Genomic DNA, 17387 nt, shown 5'->3' with positions numbered 1-17387 from the left:
CGCCTCCCACATGCCTTTGCTAGAGAAACGACAGGGGAGGTTATATGAAGTATATGAACTCCAGCTGAATGCTTTTTTGTAAAAGGAAAGATAATTTTCCATTCTTATGTAATACTTTCTGTCCAAGCAAATTGAATATGGCTCCCTCTACAGACTGTTGACTTTGCAGTCTCCCTCTGCCTTTTTTTCTTTTTTCTCACCATGTTTTAATATGGAGCACACTGTTCAGCTGGTGTGGATTTAAAAACAGATGTTGCACATGAATGATGTCCTGCATCACAGCACGTTATGAAGGTACTGGACCGCTTGGGTGAATTAGCTGTAGACAGTCCTTTCTGCTGTCAAAACTGCAACTCTTTCTTGAACTTGGTGTTTTTCTCTTTATTTAAAACTGAAAGAAGTACTCAGGCTCACTTACTCTTTCCCTCCTCCCTTTTTTAACTGAAGAGAAACATTCTCCTTCTGCCTTTGCCAAATTATTTAGGAGAAGAGTGTAAATTAAAGCCATTTATCTTGAAATGTGCTATTGGAGCAGACTGTTTATACAAGTGTAAGAAATTGTAACAGTATTTCGTCTGGTCTGCAAGGAAAAGGTTTTTCTTTTTTCTGTCTTTTTTTAATATTTACATATGGGATATCGGCTTTAATGTAGAGAAAACTGTTTAAGGCTCTAGTTTGGACTCAGTTTTTTAGTGCAGTAGAGGCAATGGTATTTTAACGAGGAATATGTTTTTTTGTTGCAGTGTTACAAAAATAGAGTTGGTTTTAGTTTTAGAGTTACACTGTGATCAGTTTGAGATGGTTCAGTCCAGGCATATGGTCAAGTTTTTCTGACAGGAAAGTGCTCATCAAGTGAATCCAGAATGAGCAGCTACTGGCTAATACAAAGCTGTCGATATTTATCTACCAGTTGGTGGACGAGTGAGTCGGGAATTAAATTACACACGGCAGAAGATAGGAGAAGAGGCCATGTTTAACCCCCAGCTCATGATCCAGACTCCACAGGAAGATGGTGCTAATGTACTAACAACAGAAGCTCTCCGACAGCACCTTGACTCTGCACTTCAGGCCAGCAGAGTACATGTCTATATGTATAACAGGTAAGGGGAAAAGTGAAAGTTTTCTTGATCATCTGTATCAGCTGAAAAGTGGGCACATGCTTCCCTCCATGTATTTTTAATTGGGCTTCAGAACCTTTCCCTTAGAATTGTGTTTTGATTTGAATGTAACTGGTTTCTGATACTTGACATGACATAATGACGGTCACAAGAACAAATAAGATGGGGTAAGTAGTGTTGGAGGAGATTCTGAGTGTGTACCATCACGAGCAGTGCTATAGAATCCAGCATTTTTCTTAGTAAAGGAGTGATGTCCGTAGTCTTAAACATAGGACCTTGTGGATGCAATTCCTAACACTAAAAATCCTTCCATATTAGAGCTAAATTCACTCACTGACACCATCGTGAGGTACATAATGACTGTGAACAACGGCACAGGTTACTATCCTTGCAGTAGTTTGGGTATAAAGGGAAGTGCAGGCGTGTGGGAAGTGACAGTGGGTAGAATAATAGCTGTTTAATAACACAGGAATAATAGATTTGACCTTCAGAGTGTCTGTCTGCTCATTCCAAAGGCTGGGACTTGTGTGTTGTCTGACAGAAAGAATTATAAAGGTGCACCTTAGGAAGGTACCGTCTTTAGGCTAGTGAGATGTCTCTCTGAAAAGTTCCTCCAGGGTTTCCACTTACATGGTGATGTGCCTAGGGGTGCTGTCTGAGAGGTGCTGCTGTCCTTCAGCACATCTTTTCAACACATCCAACTCATGCCTCAGTGAACTAGTGCTGAGGCTCAGATTATCTTGTACCCAGCTCCTGCCTTGTCTGAGGTTTAGGAGTCATGGCAGTCCAAGTTGTAACAGAGCTGAAAAAGGAAGGCAGAAATCCCAAAGGTTTCTTTTCTCCTGCATATATAGATCAGCTGCGAATATTCTAGTCCTCTGAGCTGGAGGTGGCTTCTTTCTCACTTGTGTCACTGAGTGGTACCTTGTGTCACAGGTGGTCTCATTAATAGAACAACGGATTTCTGTCCCTTTAGCATGTGTTGACGAGCCTGTATATACAAAACCAGATCCATTATTTTTACAGAGAATGTGAGAATACGCTCAAACAAATGTCTAGTCTGTAACTACAAAAAGAGAAGCCTTTGTTTTTTGGTTTTTTTTTTTGTGAGGTCTAGTGAATCTGTATTGAATACTACTTGCCTTTCTCAATGATTTGCGGCTTGAGGCCAATTTGTGTATGTGAGTTGGCACTTTAAATGTCTTACATTTTAAAAACAACATTTCAGTAACTGTACAAGGAAAAAAATATTCTTTGTATTTCTTGCAGACAGTGGAAATTGGAACATTTGTGTTATAAATCAGGAGAACTCATCACAGAAGCAGGTTACATGGACCAGGTATCTGTAGCAGGCATTTAGTTACAAGATTTGTGTATTCCCATGATTCAGCTCGTGCTGCTTCAATTATGTTCTTGTATAACTGTGTTTTTCCCCTTTCTGATTTTGGCAGATTATAGAGTATCTTTATCCTTGCTTAATTGTCACTCCTTTGGACTGCTTCTGGGAGGGAGCAAAGCTACAGTCAGGAACTGCCTATCTGTTGTAAGTATTTTTTTAATAACTTCCTGATCTGGCTGATATAATTTGTATTACTTTTCAGTTGCACTCCATTGTTTATTCTGATCTAACAGAAAAAGAAAAGATAAAGTGTAGTGTCTCTACAGAAAATATGCTTGCTTTTTTTTTCATTAAACAAAGATTTTCCATGTCTAAGAGATGGTTTGTAGGCATCGATTTAAATTGTGTTATTTTTCACATTCTGCTAGCATGCAAAATAAAATGTAAGTTCTGAATTCAAGCTTTAATGATTTTATGAGCCTCCCCCCCCCTTTTTTTTTCTTCATGAAATAAATATGTTTCTGATGGTTTTGGGGGGGGTTGGTTTTTTGTTTTTCCATAAAATACAAAACCATTGACTGGCTGGCAATTTTATTCCTAACAAAATGTCTTGGGTTAAATCTCAAGTCTTTGACAAATCCTTAAAGATCATTAAAGAAACCACATAGTATCTTCTATGGGTGGTTTTTCACAGTTTACAAGTGTGATATCATATGCCCTAAATCCTTTAAAGAGTTAATTGTTAATCTGTGCAGGCATTTTCTGTTAATTATGCAAGAGTTAGCATTTGAGTTATTGTTTCTGTCCTGGTTTGCAGTCTCTGTAAAAGCAATTTGCAATGGCCATCTCCTAACCTTTAGTGTACAGTTTTAGATGGGGAAATAAGGGGGTTTGTGTTTTCTGGTTGGGAGATTCGGAATAATGACTTAAGCCTGGTTAAGCAGATACAGTGTGGTTTGAACCAGAGAATAAGGCAGCCAAAAGCCTTTCTAGTCTGTCAACATCACAAATTCAGAAGTGGGGGGTGTGGGAGACGTGACAGTGATAGTGGTGACAACCATGGTAGCAGGAAAGCTTGATGGTTGATCATCAGGCTGCCAGGGCATTTGAAGGAGCACAGTATTGTTATAGATAAACAAAGATCAGGTATATTGATTGATTACATTTGCAAGATGATTATTAGACTAGCAAGAAGTAATCGGATACTATGAAAAAAGCTTTCTTTCCTCAGCCCCCTCTATTCTTTCCCTCTCCCCTCCCCCCTAATTCTTTGAAGCAGCAGTTGGCTGCTTTTTTGTTTTTTGGGCACTTTGTGATTTGTTTTGCTTTGCTTGTAAATTGAAGTATTTTTAACATGTGAATGTTCCATTTTATACAATAACTTTGTAAGAACTGTGTATTTTTCTTAATATTACAACTGGCCTGCAAGAAAAGCACATAAATGAATTTCAGTAAAACATGCCTTACATTTTATGAAACAACCTTAACAGACAAGGTTTTAACTTGTGACAGAAAAGCTCAATTATTTGTGCAAATATGAATTTCAAAAGTATGTTTGTTTCAGTACTTCTTTTGTCTTTTGTGTGTGCGTCATTTTCTCTGCCCTCTCTTGCAGAGGGAAACCTCCTTTGCAGTGGATCAACTTTGACCCCTTAGAATTCTTGGAAGAGTTAAAGAAAATAAACTACCAAGTGGAGAGCTGGGAAGAAATGCTGAATAAAGCAGAGGTTGGTCATGGTTATATGGATCGACCCTGCCTGAATCCTGCTGATCCTGATTGCCCAATCACAGCTCCCAATAAAAATTCCACCAAAGTAAGTTTTCTTGTCCTTGTGCATATCTTTTCAAGGGGGGTTGGGAGGGGGTGAGGTGGGGGAGGGGTGGGTCAGAGAGGAGAGAAGAAGGTACCATTTTCTTCCAAGCAATATGTAGTTCATATCCTTGAGTGATGCCATTTTTCTGTCCCTGTTACATGCTGTTAGCCCACAGTCACAAACTTCCCCTCATTCTGTGATGCAGTGCTTAATCCTGCATATTTAGAGTGAGAGTACAGGTGGTCAGCTACTGGCAGGGTGTGGCAATGCAGTGGTGTGGCTTTTCAGAAAACCTGATGCCTCAGACTGACACAGCCACTGCTGGAATACTGCTGCCACTATACACAGCAAAGCCTTCCTTCAAATAGCACCAGTTCTGCTGATTTTTGTGAAGAATTTAGAGTTGCGGGCCCCAGTTTTGTACATCCCTGTATCAATCATATCAGGCTCTGGAGAAATTGCTGTCTGGTCAACAAGTATTCAGCTGATTTCTTCAACTTGATTTGTTGAACATACATCTCTTTGTAGACCTCCTGGATTGTCTTGAGTATCTGTTATTCTAGACACTCTGTGTTGAATTAGGGTATGAGTTTGTTTAAAGTTATGAAACTGATTAAGTGGGTTTTTTGTAACTTTTTCTAGCCTCTTGATGTAGCCCTCGTTTTGAGTGGTGGATGCTATGGACTGTCAAAAAAATACATGCATTGGCAGGAGGAGTTGATTATAGGTGGTACAGTGAAGAACAGTTCTGGTAAACTTGTCAGGTAAACAAATGTTTAAAGAAAATTTGGAAGTTTTTCTTTGTTAGAGTTTGGGGTTTGGGGCACAAGGGGAAGGTTCATGCAAAATCTACTGACCTTCATGTGTATTATGAATGCCAGTTTAGAAGAAAATGCCTCAAGAGAACAGAATTTAAAAGAGTGATTAGACAGTTGTTAAGGAAGTGTCATTGCTTCCTGCTTCTACCCTCAGAATGAGCATACATCGCTCAGAAAGAAAGCTTTTTCCTGGCCACTTTGTTGTTTAGAATGTGCATATAAAGCATTGAACAGTATTTAAAGCCCTGAACAGCTTTCATCATGTTTTGAAATACAATCAAAAGACAAAGGGTGAAAAAATACTTGAATAAAGTGCTCATTCATTTGACTTCTTTCAGAATTCCAAAATCCCCACTGAAATTTTGTTTGGGATCAGTGTAGAGAAAAGTCTGTTTTTATGTCCCTGCATCTTGAGCACGGGTTTGAGTGATAAAACAAACTCCTTTCTTTCACACTTATTGAAGAAGTCGTGCAACACTGGATTTCAATGGGGGTTAAATATGTGAAACAGAACCGTTCTGAAAAAGTTTAGGCCATACTAAACCAAATGAAGTGTTAATTCTTTCATATTTAACACAGAGAACTTTTACTAGAACTTGTAATATGAATTTTGACCTTTTTTACATTCACACTGAGCATTGATAAATATTTCAACAAGTAGCCAAAGAATGTATTTGTAGTGAAAAATAAAATAGTCCCTTAAGTTACTACAATTGTTGGATACAGTTGCGTACTTTGGAAATTCGGGATGGTTAGTTCTTGCCATTGTGTAACTCCTCACATCTTGTCAGGCATCAAGAGTTTTATTGGGCATTTCTCTGCAAGGGATGAAAAAGACCAAGGTCTTCAAATGACAAATTGCCAACAGCATTTACAAGATCTCGTAGAAATAACTCTTCCTGTGGCATCCTCACAGTAATCTGTCTATCAATCATGATCCTTATAGCTGATTTGTAGGGTTACATTCTTTGCTCTTGAAACTGATCCTATTGAAAATAATGGCAAAACTCTCATTAACTTCAGTGGAACCAGATTTAGCCTCAACACTGCATAGACCAGTACAGCTGCACCAGATATACAGTAGAATAATTATGCCCTGTTCAATTTTAATAGAAAAAAAATGTGCCCTATAAAATCAAGAACTCGTGCAAACTTTTGTTAAGGTCTCATTTGGGACTTAATGCCATGAAAATTAATTTCCTGAAAATGCTCATTTTATGCCTCTTCCTCCTCTACCCTCTTTCCATGCCACAGTGCCCAGGCTTTGCAAACCATGTTTCAGTTAATGACTCCTAAGCAAATGTATGAGCACTTCAAGGGTTATGAATATGTTTCACACATCAACTGGAATGAGGATAAGGCAGCAGCAATTCTGGAAGCCTGGCAGAGGATGTATGTTGAGGTAAAATGGAAAATAACCTAGATGTGATGCTATAGAGTCCTGCTAAGATCCACTGCCTTCTATCACTACTTTTTACAGTATTTTTTCAAGGAAGATGCTTAAACCAGAACCTAGCCATTGTCTTCCAGTTTTTAAGTTGAATTCCCATCCCTCCCACCCCCCTATTAAGAAACTGCTTGGTTATTCACTTGTAAGAAGCCAGGAAGGTTTTGCTCTTTGCTCTCTGGGACATTTTTGCTTTGCTGGAGCTTAGAAGGAACTAAAGAGCTAGCTGGAATTTAAAAGCTTTTCATTGGCGTGGTTATTCTAAAGGTATCTGGAAAACATTAGCCAGCCATGGACTGCTCTCCCAGCAGCAGCCCGGGTGGGGAGGCTGTGTGATAGTGCATGGCCTCTGTGTCCCAAACTCTGACCTCTGCGACATTGCTTCTGACCTCTGTGAATGGCCAGGCAGGGGGAAAGAGGAGCACCCTGAAGAGAGAGTTTCTGGCTTAGGGTTAAAGGCAAAACCTGTACTGCAGCAAATCCGTGGTGGAATTGTGGGAAGAGGATTCAGTGTTTCAAATGTTTGAAAGTTAAATGTTTGGAATGGGCTGGGAATGCAGTAGTCTTTCCTGACGGGTGCAAATTCTTGTCTGATAATCAGTAGCTTGCAAGAAATAATCACTAAACACATTTGTGTAGCATCAGCATAATCTCTGTGCAGGGTGTGGGCTTTTACAGGAACATTAAGGCAAAAGTAGTTGATTTCAGATGTGTGATGTAGAAGATGATAATGAGGCAAGAAATAATCACTAAACACATTTGTGTAGCATCAGCATAATCTCTGTGCAGGGTGTGGGCTTTTACAGGAACATTAAGGCAAAAGTAGTTGATTTCAGATGTGTGATGTAGAAGATGATAATGAGGTTTTTTTTTTAATCACACGAAGTTTTATGTTTCTTTTCACAGGTTGTTCATCAAAGCGTTGCACAAAACTCTACTCAGAAGGTTCTCTCCTTTACTACGACCACCCTGGATGACATCTTAAAGTCATTTTCTGATGTCAGTGTTATCAGAGTAGCTAGTGGCTACTTACTAATGGTAATTAATTTATTTAATTTCCTCTGGTAGCAGAGCAGGGCGTAACTTTCTGGTGACTAGTTAGTAGTCCAGAATGTTTCAGGCATATTTAAAATAAAAACTAGAGTTTGTAAACTTTTGCCTCAGGCTTGTCACCTGTGTAACATCTGTGATGTGTCTATTCAGTTTAAAAATGCTTGTAAGGATGTGTTTTCTGGGTGGGGAAAGGTAGTTGTTAGAGAAAGATCCATTCTAATATTTTGCTTTTTTCCCCCAACCCCTTCTCTCCCCCCTCCCCTGCCTTGCTTTAGCTTGCCTACGCCTGTTTAACAATGCTGCGGTGGGACTGTGCCAAGTCTCAGGGTGCCGTGGGGCTGGCAGGAGTCTTGTTGGTTGCACTCTCTGTGGCTGCAGGATTGGGCCTGTGCTCATTGATTGGAATTTCCTTTAATGCTGCCACAACTCAGGTATTTAGGAGACACAAGTCTGCAGTTAAATTACAAGTACTCTGTTAGTAAATGTACACAATTGAATCTTTGAGGGGGGAAAAAAGGCTGCAAAAGTATTCTGGCTTTAGACTTTTACTGGTATCTTTCTCCTGTCTCATAGCTTATGTTGTGAGAAATTAAGTGATTGTGCTGCCAAATGATTCTAAATAAAAAGACAGGTATTGTGTTGTTTGTATAATGATTAGATTTTGGGTTATTTGATTTTTCCGTGTCCCAGTATGACTGGAGGCATCCAGTGGTACATAAGAAGCTGAGATTTTGTCTTTACGTCTGGATAGATCAGGATGTTAAAATTCTGAAAATGCTTCGGATATAACTTGAATTATTATCAGATATTCTTTGTCTGCCCAAACCTTGAGTTACTTCTGGTGAGATTTTGTACCTGTAAATGGTATGCTGCAAGTTCCTCAGCAGTATTCCAGAATAAAATTTAATAGCTGTATTGCACCCTTTTGATTTTCATTTTACCCTTGGATTTGTGTACAGTGTAATATAAAAGTTGCTTTAATTAGCCATTTAATGGCTAGCTGCATGGCAGATCATAAAACAGCCTTCTTGTTTTTTGTTTGTTTTGTTTCTCCCCCAAGGTTTTGCCTTTTCTTGCTCTTGGAGTTGGTGTAGATGATGTTTTCCTTCTGGCACATGCATTTAGCGAAACAGGGCAGAATAAGAGAATTCCATTCGAGGTAATGACAAAATGGGGATTTGGATGAAGATAAACCAAAAGGCTTCATATAGGAAAAGAGAATTATATCCAGAAATAATCAGTTGTGGTTAAAAAAAATTTTTTTTTTTTCCTCAGTAACTTTTCCTGGGATCTGGAGGCAAATAGAAAATGATGGCAATCCTTGTGATCCTAGAACATTCAGGAATGTTCCCACTCTTTTTAAATTTTTTTTAAAATAATGTCTTAAAATTATTTTGTTTTGAAATTTTAATTTATAGCTGTCATGTAAAGGCTAATTACATAATACAAATTCTGCCCAAAATTTCAGCAAAAGTCAATGCAAATTTAGAAACAAACTCAAATTTGAGTCTGAGAATTAAATGATAGAATGCTTTTAACAGAGGAACACAAAAATGTTAAGGTGAAAAGCAAGAGGAGGACAGCTTAGAAAATACACATTTCTTTTTATTTGTATCAACTGTTACCTTTACTTATGTGTTATGTCCTTAAATTTGAGTTATTTTGTGTATTTTTCTCTGTTTTTCTTTTCTGATGTTTGTAACTGACCATGACATTCCAAAGGGTAACATACTAATGTTAGAAATCTAAGGTGTTGTCACTTTTATGATCCTTTCCTATTATTGACCTTTTTACCCTCAGTTCAAAGTTTCATATCAGAGGAACAAACCATTTAAAAGCAATGTATATTTGCCTGTTCTGTTTTGTACAAGCAATGTCTTCCTTGAGCATTTTCCAGCTGTTTTGGCATGCAGGCAGTACAACTTTACTACGAATAACCTCCATATGCTTCCAAGTAGCCTTTTGGGTTGGGAAAGGGTCATGTGTTTGAATTGATTTCTCTGCAATTTTAGTGTGTGGTCCCTGGGTTTGGGTTGGGTTTTTTTCTTTGGTATGATACTTCTTCAAGATCTGTGGCTATGTTATGCCTCTGTGCTGTTAATACGTGCTGATTTTGTCTGAAAAATGAGAACACCAAATGACTCCACTGGTAGAAAATACATCCTACTTAGTTACACATGTATTTGATATAATGCCAGTACCCGTTTAGTTTTGTGTAATGAAGCTAGAATCAACTTTGATAATGTTTTCTACCCTTAAAAGCCATGAGCACTTCATGTGTCATCTGCTTTTCTCCTGAACAGTACACTTAATATATTGGGGTTTTGGACATATTCTCAAATACACATTTATATTCAAAGTTTAACTTTAATAGTTTTTACTGTTACATCTGTAGGATGACGTCTTCATTTGCAGGACATCACCATATTCACGTGACTTTTAAGATACATCATTTGTTTTGCAGGACAGAACAGGTGAATGTTTGAAGCGAACAGGAGCAAGCGTAGCCCTTACATCCATCAGCAATGTTACTGCTTTCTTTATGGCTGCCTTAATCCCTATTCCTGCTTTACGAGCATTTTCACTCCAAGTAAGTTTGTATGCTATTTTGTTAGCTCTTATGCATGGTCCCATCATGGAAGGCCAGTGATGATACCTGTTGATAGTTGTGTTAAAGTCCGTGTTCAGTGCTGCTGCAGTTCACTGAATCAGTATATAAGCATCGTTTACCGTAGATCTGGGTAATGACAACTGAAGAATCTGCCTCTGATTCTGCTCCTCCCTTTTCTCATGTCTGGAGTCTCTTGCACCCTGTTAGCAGGAGAAAGCATACCCTGGCCCATCACAGCTGGGTTGAGTGTGAAAACCAAGACGTATGCAAGTAAGCAGAAACAAGTCTCCAGAAAGATTTGCATTAATTCAAGAGGAGTACACTATACTGTAGTGTATAGTCTAACATTCCTTGGTACAAATTTAATCCTTTCTTTCATGTTTGTCCAATTTGCTGCCCTTGAAAACTATAACCAAAGTGCAGTGACAGCAGCAAGTATGCATTTGCCATATTAATTATTACTGAGATTTCTGTTGCCTTACTCCCAATGTAGTTGGAGAAAACACCAAGAATTTTAAGGTCCTGCTGCTTTGAGAGAAAATGGGAATTTCTTGTGCTGAACCATGTATTGGTTGCACTCCCTTTCTCTTTGTCTTCTCGTATTTGTTTGTGGTAATACACCTTCAGGATTATGACATATTAAGGATGTTAGATAAAGCTTTATCTAAAAGCAAGGTCTCTTTGAAGAAAGCTTTGAGAGTTTCTCCTCTGACAGAAGCAGTTTATAGCACTGTCTGACCTTGGTGCAGAGCAGGCAAACTGTACAGTTTCAGTAGTTATTTTTCATCTGCTGTAGCCTCGTTCTCCAATCATTTTCCATTCTCTTGAGCCCTTGGCTACCCAGAGGAAGCAAGGGCTGCAATTGTTCTTAATACGTGTGTCAATTACTGCTGTTTTCAGAGATTTACGTATGCCTGCATTAAGCTGTAAAATGGTAAACTGATTGCAGTTACGTTATCAATAAGCATTAATAATTTGATTACCGTTTCCTTCTCAATAGGCAATTTGGTAGTGAATAATAGAGAAAGTAAAGGCCTCATTGGTTTTCCGCATTGGGTAGCGGATGTCTATGGCAAGTACAACTAGATCCTTAGTGCTGAATGGTTAGCAGTATTCAGGGCTGCTGATTTGCCAAAACCTAGAAGTCTCTTCTTACAGACGGTGTGAGAAGAAGATGATTTATTTTATGGCAAAGACTAATGTCAGTGTGTGAAGTATTTTTGGAAGTGTAACACTTCTTCTGCTGGAAGAAATTATTTATGTCTCCCAAATCTGTGGCCCAATTTCAGAGACTGAACGTGTACCGTAAGCAGCTAACAGGTAACTGGAGATCCTCACTACGAATCAGAGCAGAAGGCTTGTTTTATCAAGCTTTGTAGTACTGGTGCTTTACAAAAGTTATTTCAGCCTATATGTGTCTGGTAAGAAGTATTCAAGGAGATGGGCCATTTTGTCCTAATTGGACTGCTAAGCTGTTGAGTGGGAGCCACCAAAGTCAATTATTTCGTATGTGATGAAGTTTTGCTCAGCCTTTCTCTGTTTTCCCTCTTCACATGAGAACATGACAAATTGACTTTGGAACATCTGTGGAGACAACAGCTGTAATTGTTACTGTAATCTGATTATAAGTTAAATACCTTTCCTAAAGTCTTTACTTTTTGCCTGCTGCCACGATATAGACTGAGTCATTGAAAGTTCAGAAAACAAAGTCTGCATGGCAGAATGACAAATGAAAAGTTTCCAGTGAGATTTCAACACATTCATGAATGAACATGTTGATATTATTCAGAATAAAAATATCACAATCAAAGTTCTTTTTAAGGCAGTGATTAATATGGAATCTATGTGTAGGAACTTCTGGGTGTCCAGAAGTTAATGTTTAAGTTGCTCCATCTTTTCTCACATGCATCTGTAATTTGTCTTTACTTGCACATAGTAACCCCTTATATATATAAGAGGCGGAAAAACGTGAAAAAAAGGCAGCTGGAGACATGCATGGAGACATACAATGAGGATTTATTGATGCTTGAGCAATATATATAACTTACATGTATGTAATTTAGGAAGCACTACAATAACATCCGTTGTTGTTGGAAAGGAACATCTATTACTAGCTTTGCCTAGTTTGACCAGATAAAATCAAAATCAGGTGATACATGAACCACAGCATTCAGAAGCAGATTTTGGTGGGTATGAGGATTTCTTTATTTACAGTCTTCTTCCTCCCTCTCTCTTTTACTCAGGCTTGTTTAAACAAGAAGTCCTTGATCTCTGGTAGCTTCCTAGCAAGACTTAGAATGCAAGGAAATTCTGCATTTACTTTGCACAGATGATACCCTCTCATCTAGATAGTGAATTTTTAACAGATGGGCTTGAAAAAAATATTGCTCTTGACCTTGTTTTGCTGTTCATTCACTTTTCTTAAGACATTGCAAGATAATCGTCAAAGTTTCCATAACTTTTGAGGCCCAGTAACTGTAAAATAACCCAGCTGCTGAGAAAAAATAAATGGTTTCCTGCATCTACAAGCCGAACTTTGAGTTAGAAACTCAAGTTTTGCATATCAGTGCTTTCTTCTTTCTCAGCTTCTGTTCTGCCAGCTAAAGCTAAAGTTCATTGACACCTCTGAGTTGTTAATTTACTTTATGGAACTCTAACACGGCAAGTCTGCTGCTGTCTAAGTTTGCTAGGGTTAGCTCTTGCTGAGCTTTAAAAATGGAAATCAGTCATTTTGAAAGTGAGATATTTTTAAATTAACTACATTGTGCAGATAGACTGCTTTAACTTTTTCACTGTTTTAATTTTCTTCATTTGTTGATCTTATTAGCCCCTTACTTAAGAAGTTTTAGGGCTTTGAAATGCTGGCCATGACACAAATACTCAGTCACAATAATTACCTGTAGAAGTGCTCAGAACTTTGAAGGTAGCAGTAGATCCTAAGTTTTCAGAGATGTTTCATTTCTTAACCTCCTCTTCCACCACAAATTTTATCAGAGAAATCCACTGGAAGTTTTTTTAAGTTCGCGGTAGGAATGTCTTAAACATAGTCCTTTGTTTTGAGTATAACTGAAGAAAGGCAAGGCAGAGTGTAACTACCACGAGGCTGAATTCCTTCCTCAGACGAACTATTCAGACACCGTTACAGAATAAATTCTGGTGAGGAAAGAGATGGTACAGCTTCACAAAAATTCATCTAACTCCTCTTGCTTATACTAGAAACTTCCTCCTCTAATAGCAGAGGAGTGCTGGAGTGGTACTTTTCCCAATAAGTCTTAACAGTAACTTTTTCCCTGACTGTAAAAATGACAATTTTTTTTCCTAAATGTAAAAGGGCTTTACTGGGTGGTGTGTGGGAGCAGAGTTGTGAAGAGAAGTATCTTAAGTTTTTAAGCTCATTCAATTATCTTAGTCTGCTGAAGTAGGTTATCCCTGTCCTTCTATCCATGTCATTTACCTTTTTCTGCTCCTGACACGACAATTCAACAAACAAAATTAAAGCCTACGGGAAAAGGTGGGGGAGAGGAGGGGATTGAATCTGTATGCTGTCAGGAGGGAGTTGCAGATAGGCAGCAGCAGAGTGGAAGTTTCCCTGACAGACCTCCTTCTCTGTTCATCACCTCTGGCTATACAGCACACCCGTTCTCCTTGGGTGGGCTGCCAGGAATGGCACATAGCAGCACATACCTTCAGCGGGGCCCCAGCCTACCAGCCTGGCTCGTGTCTCCCTTGCTGCCTCCAGCACAGACTGCCATTCTTCTGCCTCTGTTAACAGTTGAAGCAGCAATAATATTTTTAGGCTCTGCATTATGAAAAGATGCAAAAAATGGAGCATATTTCTCAGGAAGTGGCCAACATTTATTTTGATTAATGGATTTTTTTGTACTACTCTCTGATCTCATTTCACTGAGTGACTTCATTTTACACCCTTGAGTACACCACATTTTATGCCTTCTAGGACTGATCTTACCTGTGTTGATTTTTCAAGGAAAAGGTCTGAGGGTCTTTCCTCTCCCATTTGACCATTTGTCTCTGAAGGGGTGAGAGAAGATGCTCTGTCCCCACAAATCCTAAGCACACTCTCAGATTGGGTGCTGTTGACAGATTGTCTGTACTCTGGAAGCTCTGCCACTGCAGTTTTTGGCTGGTGCTTTTCCAGTCAATGTAATAGTTCAGACTGAGAGTATTGCCGTGATCACTTCTCATACGTTCCCATTCCAGCCACCAGACATGTTAATGGTATGGGGAGGGGAAGCAGTGGCTGATGCATCAGATCAGAGATTGAGTCACCCCTCGACAGTTCTTCCTTCTCTCTCCTTACCAAGTCAGAAGGTGTTTTTTGATGGGACAGCAAATTAGAATTGATGCAAGAACAATATTTTCTGTATTTAGTTGTGAAAACTGAGAACTGTTACATCGGTGAAATGCTGGGGAGGTAGGTGAGGGAAAGCCAATGTGCAATCTATAGGAAGAGTGATGTTGAGGCATCTGTTTAAGTACAAATCAGAACAGAGACGATTGTTTAAAAGTATTTTACTTCCAGGGTTAGTAAATCAACAGTAGGGTGGCACAATGGAAAATCTAGTTATTCCAGAAAGAGATGCCACGTTGATAGGCAGATTTACTGTGTGTTGTTGGATTAATTTTGATGCTTCTTACAAAATCAGCTGTGATATAACTAACTTTATTAGCATCTCTACCATACACTTAATTATTGGTTTTCCGGTTTAGCAGCATTTGAGATGCAAGGATGTTGGGGTCTACAAAGGGACACTGGTGACGTGTGAAGTATTTGCAGTTTTTGCAGCAGGAACAGAGGACTTCTGTTAGTTTTTCAGCCATGCTGGGAGGAGTAAGAATTATTGAGTCAGGCCTCAGCTGGTTTTTTCCAAATCTCAATAAATATTAATTGATCTTTGATAGAAAACAATAGACACAACTAATTGTTCATGTTATATGGGTGATTCAACCTTCTCTGGTTTAGCAGCAGTGAAGCAAGCAGTTGTATGAACTAAATCCAACAAACAGCTTGCTTACAACAGCAGCCATTTGTTTTTCTGACAAAATCACTTAATTGTAGGGAGGATCAAAAGGAAATCACCTAATTTTCAAGCCTTGGCTATGACGTTATGTACCTTTCTGTGTGGATAATTATAAATCATGATATAGTCATTATCTTTTCTCTCAAAGATGGCTAAATACTAATTTGGCTTTAAGTACTAGGTAAATTCTGTTTTAGTAGTTAGGTCTACGGACAACCAGCAGGACCAAAATCTTACTTCAGGCCGCCTGGAGACAACAGAAGAGAAACACAAATAAAACCTACTTTTGTGTACAATGTATTTATGATCAAAATTACTAGAAAATATTTACATATCTAGTTAATTCTGTCATTCTTAGAAAAGTGAAAGCAATATCTAGTCTCTTTATTATACTTTGACAGCTGCAAAACCTTAAAAATAATTCAGTGTGTTAGTACTCTGGTAGACACAAAAATAACAATTGCATTATTTCGGCAACTTCTGTTATTTATTTGACACATAAGTCAGCAATTTTTTGAACATAGATTTTGGATGTCACATCTTTTGAGCTGCCAGTTTTAAGGCCTGTTTTTTCCATATCAAAAGCAGCTATTAGTTTATTTTGGAAGAAGAAGGGCATATTTATGTAAGGTCAGAGACATCATTTTTTAGCCCTACTTTCGTTCTTTTTTATGACTGTTTTAACCCAAGCCATGATTACTTCAGAAGTTACAGGTGGTGGTACTTGATAGTTTATATGATTTGCTTAACTTGAAACTGGGAAACTAGACATAGCTACTGTTGGTTAAATGGGCAAAATATAAGGATTTCAGGGTTTCTTTTCTACCTGTTAATGGCTCAGTCATTTTTTTCCCCCAGTGTCATTCCTAGTCTTGTAACTATCCTCCAGTCCTGTCTGCGCTCAGGCTTTCCCTTTGTGATGACTTGTGCTCCTAACAATTCTCCATTACGAATATATGCTATTAGTAATAATGCTAGATGTTGCACCACATAGGTTTATGGAGATTCTCTGGGAATTGCTGTGTGGGAAAGGGTTTGAAGCACGGTTTGAAAAGGGGTGGGCAGGGAGGTTGTTTTTTTACATTACGTAATGTTTACTTTACAGATTAAACCAAGTATTTTTGTTCCACTTTAAGATGCATTTTGGTAGACTGGCTCTCTTATCAAGTTTTGTTAAACACAAGCGTATTGATATGTAGATTTACTATGTGGCTTTGGATTAATTTTGAATCTCTTTTAAAAATAATCCCTGATAAACACAAAATGTTTCTCTTTTTGACTAGATTTCTAAGGACGTACATCAAGTGTGTAATATTTTACTAAACTGAACAATTGCACTAAAATTTACTTAAATCTTTATTTCATTTGTGATTTAATAATGATCTTTAATGTTACTGTGATGCGTACATTACTTCAGATTCCTTAAATGTGAGAACTTCAGTCCTAGTTCCATGTTTGCTTTTGCTTCTACGTTTTTTTACTGTGAGATTCTAAATGCAGCAGAATCTCGTGCAGAAGTATGATTTGTTGACTCTTCTTTTTCCATTTAATAAATTATCACCACCAGGCAGAGGTACTAAAATAATATGAAGTTTATTTTTAAAAGAAATTGATTAACTACGATAGGCCTTCCATAATTAAATGGGAATGTAAAAGCGTATCTCCCAGTTTCCTCAGGGAAAAGCTTGAAAGCATCTGACAGGTTGACACGATAAATGGGTGAACGGATGAGAAGTGAAAGGAAGTTTTATGCTTTGTAAAGCTCTACATGAAGCTTAGTAATGACATCACTTCTCCTGTGATTGATGTCTAGGCAGCAGTCGTGGTGGTATTCAACTTTGCTATGGTTCTGCTGATTTTTCCTGCTATCCTGAGCATGGACCTTTATCGTCGGGAAGACAGAAGACTGGATATATTCTGCTGTTTTACAAGGTGAGACTGTATAATAGAATGTTGTATGAGATGTGTCATTTTTGTGGTCACCATTCAGTGCTGCCATTCCTTGTCAGGAGTGGGAGTTCTTCATTGCAGCGGGGTCAGCATGTTATTATTATGATTTCTTTGCTAGTGACTGAGTTTCTTTTGCTACCTTGTTTTTTATCTGACTGAGGGGAAAAATTAAAATACATATCTCTATCTCCCTCTTTC

The 17387-nt window shown here is 38.3% G+C and overlaps 1 protein-coding gene across 1 annotated transcript; it reads left to right on the top strand.

The window, feature by feature from the left end:
- Positions 1–900: 900 nt before the first annotated feature.
- On the top strand, positions 901–17171 carry LOC104490170 (protein patched homolog 1; the record flags this gene model as incomplete). The annotated part of the gene is made up of 11 exons (XM_010132419.1): positions 901–1100; positions 2388–2457; positions 2570–2661; positions 4073–4271; positions 4914–5035; positions 6344–6491; positions 7443–7574; positions 7865–8020; positions 8650–8748; positions 10054–10179; positions 17053–17171. Coding segments are annotated over exons 1-11 (1394 nt in total), but the record flags the coding sequence as incomplete, so codon positions are not given.
- Positions 17172–17387: the final 216 nt, after the last annotated feature.

The sequence above is a fragment of the Buceros rhinoceros genome, unplaced genomic scaffold (genome assembly GCF_000710305.1).
Source record: "Buceros rhinoceros silvestris isolate BGI_N320 unplaced genomic scaffold, ASM71030v1 scaffold12623, whole genome shotgun sequence".
Lineage (NCBI taxonomy): Eukaryota > Metazoa > Chordata > Aves > Bucerotiformes > Bucerotidae > Buceros > Buceros rhinoceros.
This window is presented reverse-complemented; position numbering and strand designations above follow the sequence as displayed.